The 15,816-nt window shown below is 44.1% G+C and overlaps 1 protein-coding gene across 1 annotated transcript in view; it reads left to right on the top strand.

Annotated features, from left to right (window-relative positions):
• Window positions 1-8,583: 8,583 nt before the first annotated feature.
• LOC105818585 (olfactory receptor 56-like) overlaps window positions 8,584-15,816 on the top strand; it is a 35,940-nt gene continuing 28,707 nt past the window's right edge. Inside the window, 1 exon segment of the mRNA XM_012654651.1 lies at window positions 8,584-9,481. Coding sequence (XP_012510105.1) covers window positions 8,584-9,481 — 898 coding nt within the window.

Consider the following 15,816-nt stretch of genomic DNA (forward strand, 5'->3'; position numbering starts at 1 on the left):
TTGATCTCTTGGTGACTGTGTTGAATGCCAGTGGAATCGAGCTCTGAGCAAGAAGGGTCAGTGTGTCCTTAGACGGAAGCCTCTTCATGTAGCCCAGATAATTGGAAGAGGCAAAAAGATGCCCTTTGACTTCACCTATGTATATTATTTAATGGCTGTCTCATGCTGCTTCATAAGACAGACAAAAGCCAACATTTCCCATTTCTTTTTGGAATGGAAGGAAAGCCAATTCTTCCTAGCTTGACCCATAGAAACCCTCACTCTCTAGTTTTCCTCTGCAACCTCCGCTGGGAAAGAGTTTGTTTGTTGGAGCCGCTGAGATGAGCATAGAACTTTGCAGGAGGCTGTCTCCCCTTGGAGGTTTAATTGCCAGAGACTGGGGACAGAGGGGGTGGAGGAGGGGTCTCTTAGGATTTGTGAGAACAGAAACAACTTTCCTTAGTCGCAGCAGAGGGGAGAACAGCGGGTGGGAATGAAGGGGGGCAGGGAATAAAGCCAATCAGCCAGGTGCTGGCCAGGCCTGGCGAGGGGGGCTCCTCTGCAGGTGAGAGGCTCGAGCTGGCTCCCTGCAAGAGGCCCCCTCTGGGGCCAGCCTGCTCTTACCCTGCTCTCTTTTTGGATGTGGGATGGATGTTCTCTCTGTGGGATGATTAAGGCTTTTACTTAACTCCTATTGATTCTGCCATGATTTTAAAATGGAATTTTCTCTTCTAGATCTTTCTGTTGTTCCGTCTCTCAGAACCTATTTTCTTCCCATTTTAGCCAATCTTAGGGCATTTCTTCAAAGCCTTTCACAGGGGACATGGAAGGCATTGGACATTTCTTGCCTGTGAATGGAAGGTGCCCCAAGCATCTCAGCCAATTCCTGTTTTCACAGGGTGGGAGAGAATTCTAGAGTTGCTCTGACCACAAGGGCCTTTCTTTCTCCTGCAAATCTCTCTTCTCTGCCTTTTCTAGGTCCCTCCTGCTTCCATGTCAGGCCCATTTTCTTCAAAGAGATGGGGGTGCACCTGCTGCCCTGCAGCGAGAGAGACCACTTTGCAGACCTAACTTCCTGACCAGTGCGGCTGCCCCTGGGTGTGGGGGAGTCTGTTCACGAAGGACAGATAGCTCCAGGATACAGCTCTGGTTGAGACGCTGCCTTCCTGATTCCCAGCCCTTCCCAGAATCCTCGGTTCTGTGGTTTCAGGTAATGCTCTTCCTCTTCGCCCCTTCCATTTCCTCCCTCTGTCATCAAATGCTTGACAATGTTTGTTCAGCTATTCCTGCCATTCTTTTGTTTACTATTTCTCTTGAGGTAGAGAATTCTTGTGTGGTTAGATTTGTCTTCTAAAATATTGTTTTTTTTTAAATTCTTTATTCTGTTGAAGGGAACTACAAAATAACTGAGGCGTTGTCCCCTCCGACCCAGCTGTTTTACAGCTGGGGAGACTGGGACCCAGGAGGGGAGTGACTCCTTTAGGAAGGTTTTAGGAAGCGGGCACAATTTGATTTTCTCAAGTCTAGGGAGGATTGAACAATGGCTGGATCCCCTGAAACTGGCATGTGTCACTCTGGTCCCCTCAGGACACTGGAGTGTTATCTGTCCCCGAGGATATCTGGTTGTCAGATTTTGTCTAAAAGACCCTGGTGAAATCCACTCTGGCCACCTACCACACCCACCTACACTGCTAACTCCTGGAAACAAGTTTCTGCTTGCTGCTCCCCCACCTCGCATATATATTTTTTTCTGTTTTCATATTCTTTTTTATACCCCTTCTTCTTGAAGGAGTACATAGTCAGGGCCCTGCTCTTATTTGGAAAAACTTGCCTCGGTGTGTCTGCTCCCTTCTGTGCAGTTTTCTTTCTCTGTAAGAAACTTCTCCTGTGGGTCTGACTTCTTTCTGCTACAGGGCTCTTCAACAAAATTCCCAGGTGTGCATCTGCAGGAGTCTCTCATGTACAGCCTAGGGCTTTGGCAAGGTCTGATCTGAAGGGTTTAGGAAAGTATATGTGTTGTAGCCACTTGGTAAGCCTTTGTCAGGAGAAATTTGCATCTCAACTGGTAGCAAGGGCTTAGATTATACTAGAGTGGGGCTTCCTTCATTAGCAAAGATTAATTCATCTGATCCATTGATTAAAAGTGTTTATTGAAAACCAATCAATGCATCTGAAAACAGTCAGAGTAAACAGTGTCCAAGTTCCCTTTCAACCCAGAAATTCTAATTTCCTACACAAAGTGTTTTCAAAAAAAATTCCTCCCTTTTTACATTCCTCTGGCTATGTCTTTGTCCAAAGTTTAATAAGTGGTGGAGGCTGTAGACATCATAATAGCCACCATGATGTACTGAACACTAACTGTGCACCAGGCCCTGGAGTAGGGGCTTTTACATATAATGTCCTACTTTATCCCCACAGTGCCATACGACTTGCCTCCCCATCAACACTGTGCGATCTGCTCTGCCTCAGGCTCCGCCTGGCATACCTGATTCTCTTCTGCTTGGCCTCTGATATTTCAGTTCTCCATCAGGATCTGGTGCAAACTCCTGGGCTCAGGAAGCCTCTCCTGATTCTTCCAAGCAGATGAAAATTTCCTCCCTGGCACCCGTAAGGGCAGGGAGGTTGTGCCCGTGGCATCTCTCCTGAGTGCTACATGCTTTCAGGTGTGAATACATGGGGCACAGAGACATGCACTCAAGGCCTTTGTGCCCCATGAACAAGACATATGGTTGGGGAAATTAGACATCCATTCTTGAAAATGTAAACACCATTGCAAGGCAAATAACTTCAATTTAACAATGATAGGCAGGATCTTTTCACTTTTTTAAGGAATATAATAAAAACTATGGGCTTTCTGCCCAGAACTATGCACATAGACACCACATTTTCATATAATTTCAGGGTTCACAGACCCCTATATTAGGAACTTTCGATGTTCTAGATGTCAACCAGGTAATACTTGGCCAATCAGCAACTTAGTGAGTCTGGATACCAAGTTCTGTACAAAAGAGGAGAGAAGATCAGTGAGTTAGAGAGACTTGGTGAGGAATGAAGTTGGCAGTTTTGGGGGCAGGGGGATAGGGTCCCGAGAGTGTGCCTCCTGGGATGGAGACCCGTCTGCTTGGTCACTCTATCCCCACACTTGGCACAGTGCCTGGCATGTAACGGATGCTCAGCAAGTACCTGCTGGATGAATGGAGGACCGGGGAAGTCGTTCCAGGCAGACGGGACGGTGTGAATGCCACCACAGAGTCCTGCTGGCAGAGGCATTCTGAGGGATGATGGGTGGACTTTGGTGTATTAAGATGAAGAGGAAGGCTGGGACTGAATGGGCAGGACTGGAATGTCTGCATCTGCTGAGTTTGGCCTTGCAGGCTCCAAGGACCCTTGGGCCACCTGAAGTAGGTCAGGCTCTTGAACATGGACATTTTATGCACAGGAGAGTCGGGTCAGGGAATGGCTCTGTCTGGATTGGAGGCAGCAGCCTGTGGGGCCCGGAGCCAGAAGCAGCTGTGAGAAGGGAGCAGGAATGGCACAAGACAGTAGCAGGGGTTCGAATGCAGTCAGTCTGCTCCAGAGCCCTCCCCAGAAGGATGGGGGGAGCCGGAGGCTTGGCTCCCGCAGCACCTGCGGTGTCCCGTCGAGAACAGGAGTGCTCTGTCCCTCCACCTGGCTGCCGGCTTCCCTCAAGGACCCTGCCTCCCGCCCCTGTCCCAGCTGTGTTCCTTCCTGAACCTTCTCTCTCAGCGTCTTCATTCTCCCTGCTCGTGAGGTCTGCTCTCTCTGCCTCCGTCTCAGTGTGTCTTTGTTTTACTATTTTCTGTTATCTTCTGGGTAAAAACATTTCCAGTATTTTAATATTTTCCCTCCTTTCTTTTTCTCCTTTGTCTCATGTCTCTTTCTCCTGTCTCCTTTTCCTTGCTGTTTTCCAATTACTCCTTTTATCTCTCCTCTCCTGGCCTATTGTTAATGTTTCTCCTCATTCCTCTCCTTTCAAAATTTTTATTTATTTATTTTATTTTTTAGAGATGGGGTCTTGCTCTGTCACCCAGGCTGGAGTGCAGTGGTGTGATCATAGCTCATTGCAGCCTTGAACTCCTGGGCTCAAGTGATCTTCCTGCCTCAGTCTCCCAAAGTGTTGGGATTATAGGGATGCGCCACCGTACCTGGCCTCCTCTCCTTTCCAACCCCTTGCCCTCTTTCTCTCTTGCCTCACTTGCACCTGTCCTGTTGCTTGGTGAGTGCCACCATCATTCCCTAGGATGGGATCCTTGACGTGCTCCTAGGCACTATGACTGTGGTATACGTGCCCGGGTAGCTTTAGCAACGTAGGGATCCCCCACCTCACACCCCAGAGGTGACATTGAGAACAGTATGCAATCAATGTTACTTTTCTGTAAAAAAATATGTATTTATTGCTTTTACTTTTTTCAAAATATTTCCTAATTGTTACTTGTTTTATGTGTTTAAAAATGTTGTGATACGAAGAAAGCTTAAGAAGACCTCCCAGATATATCCCGACAATCTTCACTTAAAATCAAGGAATGTGTGGACAGGTTCTTGTCAAAAACTCAAACATTATAGATCAAGCTAGAGTCTCTCTTTGACTAGATCCTCACCTAATCTTAATCTTCTCTCCAGAGGTGACCATTGTTATCATACTCTGTGTCCTTTGGCACTTTATATATGTACTTATTTCTTATGTCTTGTCTGCCCGCACTTGATATGACCAAACTCTACTCAGGGGTAAAAAGTTGTATCTCTTTTAATTTGAATTTCTCTATTTACTAGTGAGATGAAGTAATCTTTCTCTATGTTTATTTTGATTTTCTTTACTGCTCATTACATATTTTATCCATTTTTTATGCCTTATTTAAGACCATTCCTACTCCAAGGTCATAAACACATTCCCCTGTTTCTCCATTTAAATTTGCCAGGAATTTATTTTTGTGTGTGGTATGAGGTAGGGATTTTTTTCTTTCAAAACAAGTAGGCAATTGTCTCAAACCATTTATTGAACAACATTTCTTTTCTCACAGAGTTTGAATTCCGTTGTTTAAATTCCATTGCAAATTTTCTGGACTTACTCTGTTCTATTGCTCTGTTTGCTTATTGCTTTACCAATACCAGGCTCTTTTAATGAACGTACCTTTATACAGTATCTTGATAACTGATAACTCCAGGACTTTTTTGGCTATTTGTTTACAAATATTTATGATGCACCTACAATGTGCTGTGCGTGCTGTGGGTTCTCACCTGTCAATTTCCATGCAAATCGGATCACTTCAACATTACATGTACTTACATTTATGAGGTTATTGCCTCACAAAGACGGAAATTCTAAAGGCACAAAATCGTATGCCACAGATTCTTTTTACCCCAGATCTCAGCAATCTGATTCTTCTGATTCTTTCCCTTGAGGCAGTATTACTAGTTTCTCATGTTTCTTTCCAGAAATTTTGTTTATGGATATGTGTATATATACATACACACGCTTCTTTTTTTATAAATATATATGCAAAATATAATAGTATATATTATCATATGATGTAAGATATATAATATAGTATAATTATATGATTATGTAACTTAAAACATAATTTACATAATATATAATTGTGATATACAATTATATAATACATGATATAACATGTTATATAATGTATGCATGTATGTGTGTATATATCTGCACACATACATATATATGTATATATGCAACTATGCCATACACACTGTTCTGTACCTTGCTTTTTTCACTGAACAATATAATTTGGAGAGGATTCCACATCAACATATAAAAAGCAAATCCCATGTTGTTTGTTATTTGCATTATTCCATTGTTCATTCAGCCTTTCTTCCACTGATAAACATTTAGGTTGTTTGCAATCTTTTTTCTACTATAAATAAATCTATACCAGATCATCTTGTTTGTAAGTCATTTCACATATGTGCCAAGGTGTAAAATGAATTCCTCTAAGCAGAACTGCACAAACGTATTTTTATTTTTAAAAGAGCTCTTTGTCCTCTGAATGCTCCTTTTTCTATAGCATCTTTTTCTTGTTTCATGTTTATAGTATCTTCTTTATCTTGTTCATGTTGATGATAAATTTTTTAAAAAATATTTTTGTTTCCCTGAAAAGGCTTTTCTTTCAGCTGTATTGATTTGTTGGTTTTCCTTCCCTTCTTTGTGGATGGAAACTTTTTTTTGGGTGTCTGCTGACCCTTGGTTGTCTGCTCATATTAAAGTGTGGGTTACCAAAAAACAGATTGGGTACTTTGAGCACGTGGGCGGCGCACATCAGTTGTGGCTTCGCTTTGGGTTTGATGACTGGATTTTTTTTTTTAAACTTGCAACATCAGTAGTTTTAGATGTTTCCTGAGCCAGTTAGATTTCTGGTTGGGGAATGGGGGGGGGTCATCTAATTTCTCGCCCAAAGGAAATAAATCTGGGTCCTGGAGCTGAGTGGGAGAAGAGGCCAGGCACGCAGTTTTCTTCAATTTTCTCTAGTGTTCACAGCTCCCCCACCTTCTGTGGGCTTCCCCTGGTCCTGGAACTCTCTGCTTCACCTTCCCCAGGACAATCAGTCTCACACTTCATTCCAGGGTGAAGGAGGGGCAGGGCCGTGTGGAGAGAGGGGATCTAGGTATCAAGGTGCTTCTTCAGCTCAAGCAATCCCTTTTTTGGTCTCATTCTCACCCCCACTTATATTGGCACCTCCTGCCACCAATTCCTGAGCCCTCAGCCCATCTGTGGTTACTGTTCTCTTAGGCACTGCCAGCATAGAACACAGCCTTCTTAGTTTTGCAAATCAGTTACAACCCATCCATCTGCTTCTAGTTTCCAAAAACTGTTTTTGTTGTCTTTTCTCTCTCATTGTGTCTGTCTGTGGTAACTCATTCTAGTAGGATTTTTGGAGGGAATGGTGATTGAGTACGTTTAATCAGCCATGCTAGTCCAGAGGTGGAGTTCTTTGTACGTCCTGGTTCTCCAGACCCTGGGTACTGAAGGCAACCTTTACTAATCCTCAGGCTACTGAGACAGAAGACTACAGGGCTATTCTTAAATGCAAATCCATCCTCTCTCCTCTCCCTGCCACAGGGGCAGAACGATTCCTGCAAATACAGTTGATCTGTGTGATTCTTTATTCCATTCCTTCCCCTCTGCTCCTTGGAATAAACTGCGTCCTGAGAGAGTCCGTGCAGCAGTCCATGCACCTGCTTCTGCTGCTGCATACTAGCTGTTTTGGTTTTGCCCCTCTCTTTGGAGAGCACACTTTGTGGTTTATGCCTACAGGGGTCTTTTGCCCACTTTCTTCTTCACTCCTGCTCAGCCTCTACCTGTTTTGGGGTCTCTTCCAGATATTTTCTGTGTTCAGCTGTCAGCTACCCCAACTTTTCCAACGCAGACTGTACTTCTGTTTTCCATCTCCTTACTGCTTTGGGGAAGACTTCTGAGAGAGATCTAACTCTGAACTTCCATTTTTAAACTGTAAATGTCCTGTTGGGATTTTAATTGTGATCACACGGGTTTTCTATAATTTGAGGGAGAAATTACATCCTAGTGTTGAGCATATGTATCCAAACACATGCATAGCTTTCTTCAAGCTTTCTGTTATGTCTTTTAGTAAAGTTTTGTATTTTTTTACCATTAGGGTTATTTCTAAGATACTTCACAGTTTTGTTGTAATTATGACTAATATATATATAAATATATTCTACTTTTGCTAATTAGTTGGTATTATTTATGAGTAAGCTGCCGATTTTTGTGTTGATCCTATATATAGTGTGACTTTGCTTTAAAAATTAAATTATATTTCCATGTTTCTTATAGAAAATGTGTAAAGTACAAAAAAACTGGGCAGAGATAACCCTTCATCCCACTACCTGAAAGGAACCACGCAGTCATTATCTTGGCATACTTTCTCCCAGTCTTAAGAAATACTTAAGAATATTCAGTATTTTTTTTTGCTCAATATCTATTAAAATGTCATAAACACCTTATTGAGTATATATTATTTTACCATGTGATTGTACCATAATTTACTTAGCGATTCCTTTATGTTGGGCATTTGGGTTGCCAACAATTTTTTATTTACTAAACTTCTGAGAAATACTCTAAGCTTTCATATCTGAAAGGAAATTAATAAACCTCCCTCTGTCTCAGCTTCCCCATTTGTGAAATGGGGATAATGATCATCCCCATCTTTCAGGGTAGTTGTGAGGATTAAATGTGAAGATGCAGCAGTGGGCGCATCCTTAGTGAGATTGGCCGAGAGCTTCCAGGAGAAGCAACTATGAGGGCTGGAGAACAGACCAGTTCCCAGCTGAGGCAGAAGCAGTTTCCCACATTAGCAATAAATAGCTTAAAATTCACTTCTCTACCATATGCAGACAGTCCTAGAAGTTAAAATAACAACCACCACCACCTGTGTCTTCGTTAGAGAGTTTTCTTCCTTAAACAGCGTACGCCTTTTATTCTAAACCAAGTACCATTTAAAGAGGATGACCCCCTGGGAAAAGGTGCAACGTCCCCCACGTCATGGCACTAAACGTGAACCTCCTGCTTCCAGATCGCAGCCCTCCCTGGCACGTCCCGCAGGCGCGATGGCCTGGGCGGGAAACCAGACGCTCACCCCCCACTTCGTGCTCCTGGGGCTCTCCGCGCACGCGCCAAGGCCCCTGCTCGCCTTCGCCGCGCTCGCGCTCGCGCTCCTGGCGGCGCTCTCGGGCAACGCGCTCCTCCTGCTGCTCATCGGCGCGGACGCGCGGCTGCGCAGCCCCAGGTACTTCTTCCTCGGCGGGCTGTCGCTCGCCGACCTCGCGCTCGTCTGCACGGTCGCGCCGCGCACGGCCGCAGACCTCCTCCGCGGCGGGGGCGCCATCTCCTTCGCGGGCTGCGGGCTCCAGATCCTCTTCTTCCTCACGCTGCTGGGGGACGAGCGCTTCCTGCTGGCCTGCATGGCCTAGGACCGCTACGTGGCCGTCTGCGACCCGCTGAGGTACGCGGCCGTCATGAGCCGCCGCGTCTGCCGGCTCCTCGGCCTGGCGGATGGGCTGGTGCAGGCGGTCTTCGCCCTGCGCTGCCCCTACTGCGGCTCGCAGGAGATCGACCACTTCTTCTGCGAGGTCCCCGCCGTGCTCAAGCTGGCCTGCGCGCACACGTCGCTCTACGAGACCATGACCTACGTGTGCTGCGTGCTCATGCTGCTGCTGCCCTTCGCCGTCATCTCCGCCTCCTCCCTGCGCACCCTGGCGGCCGTGCTGCGCATGCACTCTGCCCGCGGCAGGCAGAAGGCCTTCGCCACCTGCTCCTCGCACATGACGGTGGTCGCGCTCTTCTACGGGTCTGCCATGGTCACTTACACGCGGCCGCAGGCCTACCACTCTGCCAGGCAGGACAAGGTGGTCTCGGCCTTCTACACCATGGTCACCCCTGTGCTCAACCCTCTCATCTACAGTCTGAGGAACAAACAAGTGGCTGGGGCTCTGAGGAAGCTCCTGGGTGGGTGTCCCTGTGGTGGGGGACGCGGCTGGGTCTGTGCTGGTGCCTGAAGATGTGGGCTCTGTGCCTGGGAACCTGGATCAGTCAACTGTAGTTTGCCTGGAGGAGAAACAAATGAGCCCTACTGAAAATTTAAAAAGCTGGCCGAGCACAGTTGATCTAATTAACATCAATTTAATTCATCGTGTCCACGTTGAGTATGGGCAATGCAGAAGGAAGGCTGGGGCTACAGGGTTACAAAGGGTAACAGAAGCCTTCATCCAGCAGCTGCTGGGAGAGTCACCGGGTGACAGCTCTCAGATGTGTCTGTCTCGAGGAATTGCCCATGTGTGGGAGAGCTATCTTACCCAACGTGGTACCCTCTTCTTGGGGGTGGAGTGGGAGATGCTTGAATCCCATGACTGATCAATGAAGGTTATAAAGGCTTGGTCACCTTGCCTCGGTTTGACCCTGAGGGCCAGCCCAGCTCCCAGAACTCTCCATAGGATCATCCGAGACATCATAGGCAGCTTCTCTCTGTGTGCAACCTTGCCTCAACTTTCTTCCCCCACCAAAGGTTTTGATCCTTAGAGCACTTTCCAATAAGTCTCCTGCATGCAAAGCCTGTCTCAATCTGTTTATGGAAAACCTGATCTGTGACACACAGAAATTCAGTAATGGTGGTAAATTGGAGTTTGCTACAGATGGTCATGTACATGCATTCAATGTATAATGTAGGCACATTACACGAAGGGCTCTGTTGCATGGTTGGTGCCAGGGAGAGGTCAGAAATGGCACTATAGAGACACCTACAAAAGGCTTAAGGCAGGATTTGCAAATTCAAATGCCAAAGGGTAGAGACAGGAGGTGTCAATGAGGGGCTGTTTGGTGGAGACAGGGGCACGTGGGACACTCACTCCTGGACTAAAGTTTTGATGTTGAGAAGGAGATTAGGTAAAAATTGTCTGTAGGCTGTAGGAGCAACCATGGATGGGTCTCACAGTTGGGATCCGGACAGGGCAAAGGAGAGGAGGGGAAGGTATACACAACAGGATGCCAGGAAAGCCTTCTATGATGTGCCCAACCTCTTCATGATGTCCCTGAGACAGACTCTTAGATCTTCACCTCTGTGTGGACTCCAGAGACAGCCCTAGGAAACCTACTCTTGGAATTCAGTACCCTAAGAGCTTTGTGTTCTGAAAACTTTCTGCTGCTATGGGTTTTATTGTCTTTCATCTCAACCTTGACCAGAATGGGAAGTACTGAGAGGTGATGGGAGCCGATCAGAAAGGAGTTCTTGCAGCCGAAGGAGTGCCGTTCTTGCGCTTTCGCGCGGCCCTCCAGCCCTGTGGTTCAGAGGGGAGTGGGGGAGCAGGTGGGTTCTTTAAGGGAAGAAGAAACATATGGAAAGAGTTAGGTGGGACCCAGCAAAAACATTTCCACTACTACTGACTTTTCTGTATTTCCACTCAAGGAAGCTAAGAAACAAAATAACAAGATAAAACTTTGATAGAATCATTCATTCTTAGGACTTGATTTAAATAGGAAGACCTGAAGTGTGATGATAATCTGATAATTTGCTTCTGTATTTGACAGAAGCAAATGATATGGGTATGACTTTCATATCATACTTATAGGCATTACAATAGTCCCCCCTTATCCAAGGGGATATGTTCCAAGACCCTCACTGGATGCCTGAAACTGCAAATAGTACTGAACCTGATATATACTATGTTTTTTTCTACACATACATACTTATGATAAACTTTCACATTTTCACTTAAATGAAGCACTTTATGGCCTCTCTTTGGCATGTTCATCACTACTCTTGCCCTTCGGGGCCATTAATAAGTAACATAAGGGTTACTTGAACACAAGCACTACAGTACTGTGGCAGTTGAGCTGATAACTGAGACAGCTACCTGGTGACTAACAGGCAGGGAGCACAGTGTGGATACCCTGCACAAAGAGATGATTTGTGCTACTTAGAACAGCACACAATTTAAAACTTATGAATTTTCCATTTCAATATTTTCAGACCATGCTGACTGCAGGTAACTGAAACAGCAGAAAGCCAAATGGTATTGAGGGAGACTACTATACTTACATCTTCCTAGCTGTCTTTTAGAGTGCTAAGTGGGTACATCTAAGGGGCTAGGACGATGAGATACAGGAAGATGTAACATGGAGGGGGCATATGCCACGGGACCCCTAAGTGTATTTAGAGTTGCTTTCCAGGGGCTTGGAGAGGGCTGTGATTCAGGCTGACCAGTGCTACACATAGCATAGTCCCAGGTTCATCCTGTATTTGAAAATCTGGGAGATTTTTGCTTAAGCAAAAGTCCACATGGGCTTACCTGTGTTTGTATATCTCTTACCACTCAACACTCCATTTGGAATGATCATCTCTTAGTGTATCAGAAACTTTCCCTCTATCACTTCTATTTAACACAGTGCTGGAAGTCCTAGCCAGAGCAATCAGACAAGAGAAGGAAATCAAGGGCATCCAAATGTGGGCAGAAGAGGTCAAACTATCTCTCTTTGCTGACAATATTATCTTATATCTAGAAAACTCCAAAGATTCTGCCATGAGACTACTGGAATTGATAAACAAATTCAGCAAAGTCCCAGGTTACAAAAGCAATGTACAGAAATCAGTAGCATTCCTATACTCCAACAACAGTCAAACTGAGAACCAAATCAAAGACTCAATACCCTTCACGATAACAAAAAAGAAAATAAAATACCTAGGAATATATTTAACTAAGGAGGCAAAAGACCTCTACGGGGAGAACTATGAAATACTGAGGAAGGAAATAGCAGAGGACGTAAACAGGTGGAAAACCATACCATGCTCATGGGTCAGCAGAAGCAACATTGTTAAAATGTCTAAACTACCTAAAGTGATCTACACATTCAATGCAATCCCTATTAAAATACCAACATCATTTTTCACAGATCTAGAAAAAATAATTCTATACTTCGTATGGAACCAGAGAAAACTCCCTATAGCAAAAGAAATCTTAAGCAAAAAGAACAAATTGAGAGGCATCAATTTTATCAGACTTTAAGCTATACTACAAGGCTATAGTAACTAAAAGAGCATGGTACTAGCACAAGAACAGAGACATAGACCAATGGAATAGAACTGAGAACCCAGGTATAAAACCATCCTCATCTAGCCCTCTAATCTTTGACAAAGCAGACAAACACATACACCAGGGAAAAGAATCCTTATTCAATAAATGGTGCTGGGAAAATTGGAAAGCCACATGCAGAAGACTGAAACAAGATCCACGCCTCTCACCTCTCACAAAAATCAACTCATGGTGGATAACAGACTTAAACGTAAGGCATGAAACTATAAGAAATCTAGAAGAAAATGTTGGAAAAACTCTTATAGACATTGGCCTAGGCAAAGAATTTATGAAGAAGACCCCAAAGGCAGTGACAGCAACAACAAAATAAATCAATGGGACCTGATCAAATTAAAAAGCTTCTGCACAGCCAAGGAAACTATCATGATAGTAGACAACCTACAGAATGGGAGAAAGTATTCGCATGCTACACATCCAATAATGGGCTGATAACTAGAATCTATAGAGAACTCAGGAAAATCAGCGAGGAAAAAATCAAACAACCGTATCAAAAAATGGGCAAAGGACATGAACAGAAACTTTTCAAAATAAGGTAGACTAATGGACAACAAACATATGGAAAAATGCTCAACATCTCTAATCATCAGGGAAATGCAAATCAAAACCACAGTGAGATATCACTTATCTCCAGTGAGAATGGCCTTTACCAAAAAGTGCCAAAACAATAATTGTTAGCATGGATGCAGAGAGATAGGAACACTTATACACTGCTGGTGGGACTGTAAATTAGTACAATCTCTGTGGAAAGTAATATGGAGATACCTCAAAGAGCTACAAGTAAAACTACCATTGGACCCAGCAATCCCATTACTGGGCATCTACCCAAAGGAAAAAAAGACATTCTATAAAAAAGACATCTGCACTAGAATGTTTATAGCAGCACAATTCACAATTACAAAGATGTGGAAACAACCCAAGTGCCCATCAATACATGGGTGGATAATAAAGTGGAGTTCTACTGAACCACAAAAAACAATGGTGATCTAGCACCTCTTGTATTATCCTAGATAGAGCTGGAGCCCATTCTACAAGTGAAGTATCACAAGAGTGGAAAAACAAGCACCACATGTACTCACCACCAAATTGGTATTAACTGATCAACACTTAAGTGCACATATAATAGCAACATTCATTGGGTGTTAGGCAGGTGGGAGGAGGGAGGAGGAAATGGGTATATACACACCTAATGGGTGCAGTGTGCACCGTCTGGGGGATGGACATACTTGAAGCTCTGACTCAGGTGGGGCAAAAGCAATATATGTAACCTAAACATTTGTACCCCCATCATATGCTGAAATAAAAAATAAAAAAATAAAAATTTAAATGAGACATAATTTATATATAAAATGAACATATCTTAAATGTAAAGCTTTAATAAATGTTTTGTTAAAATGAATTTTAAGCAAATGTATACACCCATGACCATCACCCAAATCAAGAGAAAGAACATTGCCATCACCCCTCGTGCCTGTTTCCAGAAAGCCCCCCATTCCCACCCCAGAGGCAGCTGCTGTGTCATTGGAAGCGGGAAGGAACCTCAGATGTGTAGCGCAACCATGGCATTATCTGCCCTAACTTGAAAACTTTGCTTTTACTATTTTTGTTATCAAAACTTAATTTTGCCTACTCCTGAGCTACGCATAACTGGAATCATATTGTGTATACTGTTTTGCTCTATTTTCTTTTACCCAACGTGATATTTTTGAGATCTATCCATGTTATTCTGGGATTCTTCTTTGTTGTTGAGTAGTATTCTATGATGTGAATCTACTCAAACATATTTATTCATTTCCCTGTTGACAGACATTGGGATGCTTACAGTTTTTAGCTATTATGAATAAAGCTTCTAGGAATGTTCTTGTATAAGGCTTTTGGGTCACACATATTCAGTAATCTTTAACATATACCTATGAGTAGAATTTCTGGTCACGTCACATGTTTATTGGGAAATGTCGAACTCTCTTTCACGGTGATTTTACTGTTCGACATTCCCATCGCTGATCTACGAGAGTTGCAGTTGCTCCATATTCTGGCTAATACTTGTTGTTATTAGCCTTTTTAATTTTAGCCTCTGTATTGTGTATAGTGGTATCTCATTGTGGTTTTGCATGTTCCTCCCTCTCTCCTCTTCCTTTTTTCTTTTTATTGGCTTTCTTGAGAAGTTTATTTAGATAGCAGGAATAAGAGGGCTCTGCACCTAGAAGAAGGTGTTGGGCCTCTTGGTGGTGAAGTGTGGCTTGTTCTGACGACACAGGACCCAGTGGGGCAGTGGGGACTTCATGCTGGAGTCATGGAACTGCTTGACTGCCAGCCAGCAACACTTGCTGGCCACATCTTCTACACCTTCATTATCTGAATGGAGTGGGCCAGATGCGGTGCCGGGCGCCCATGTCTTAGTCTACAGAAAGGTGAAGTGGGCAGGGTGACCATGTTCACCCAAATCTGGGCATTTGAAAACCTGTGGAGCACCTGCCCCATGGCCTGGTACATCCTGCCCTGCACGGCAATTTTCTAGGGGCCCCAACTTGGGGCTGACTGCGGGGGTGAGGTAGCTGCAGCCTCTGGTCCTAGCAGGCATTGGCCACAAAGGGTATAGAACCTCCAAATTCACTTCAAGGTGCACGGCCACAGCCCCCCAAAAATGACAATGTCCGCTTGCTGTTTGCACCTCTGTTTAAATGAGCGCTACAAGAATCAGGGATTCTTGGGTTTAGGCACAAGTAAATTTTTGCATTTTCTTGAAGCTGTTTCTTAATGCTGTCATGCACATCTTTATATACCTATCAGCCATCTGAATATCCTTTTTCTTTTATAGCTTTAAGATATAGTGGACATATTTAAAGTGCACAATTTGATAAGTTTTGACATAAGTATATACTCAAGAAACCTTCAAGATAACATATCTACAGAATAACTTGAAAACCGTCTCTCATCTTCCACTTTCTGAAAGATGTTGTGTAGAATGGGTGTTATTCTTTTTTAAAATTTGGAAGATTTCTCCACAGAAACCATCAAGGCCTAAGGATTTCTTTCTGGGTAGGTTTTTAATTATGATTTTTTTTTTTTTGAGGCAGAGTCTTGCTCTGTCACCCCTGATGAAGTGTAGTGGCACAATCACAGCTCACTGCAACTTGGTACTCCAGGACTCAAGCCATCCTCCTGCCTCAGCCTCCCAAGTGGCTGGGAGTACAGACATGA

Source organism: Propithecus coquereli, unplaced genomic scaffold (assembly GCF_000956105.1).
Source record: "Propithecus coquereli isolate 6110/MARCELLA unplaced genomic scaffold, Pcoq_1.0 Scaffold443, whole genome shotgun sequence".
NCBI lineage: Eukaryota > Metazoa > Chordata > Mammalia > Primates > Indriidae > Propithecus > Propithecus coquereli.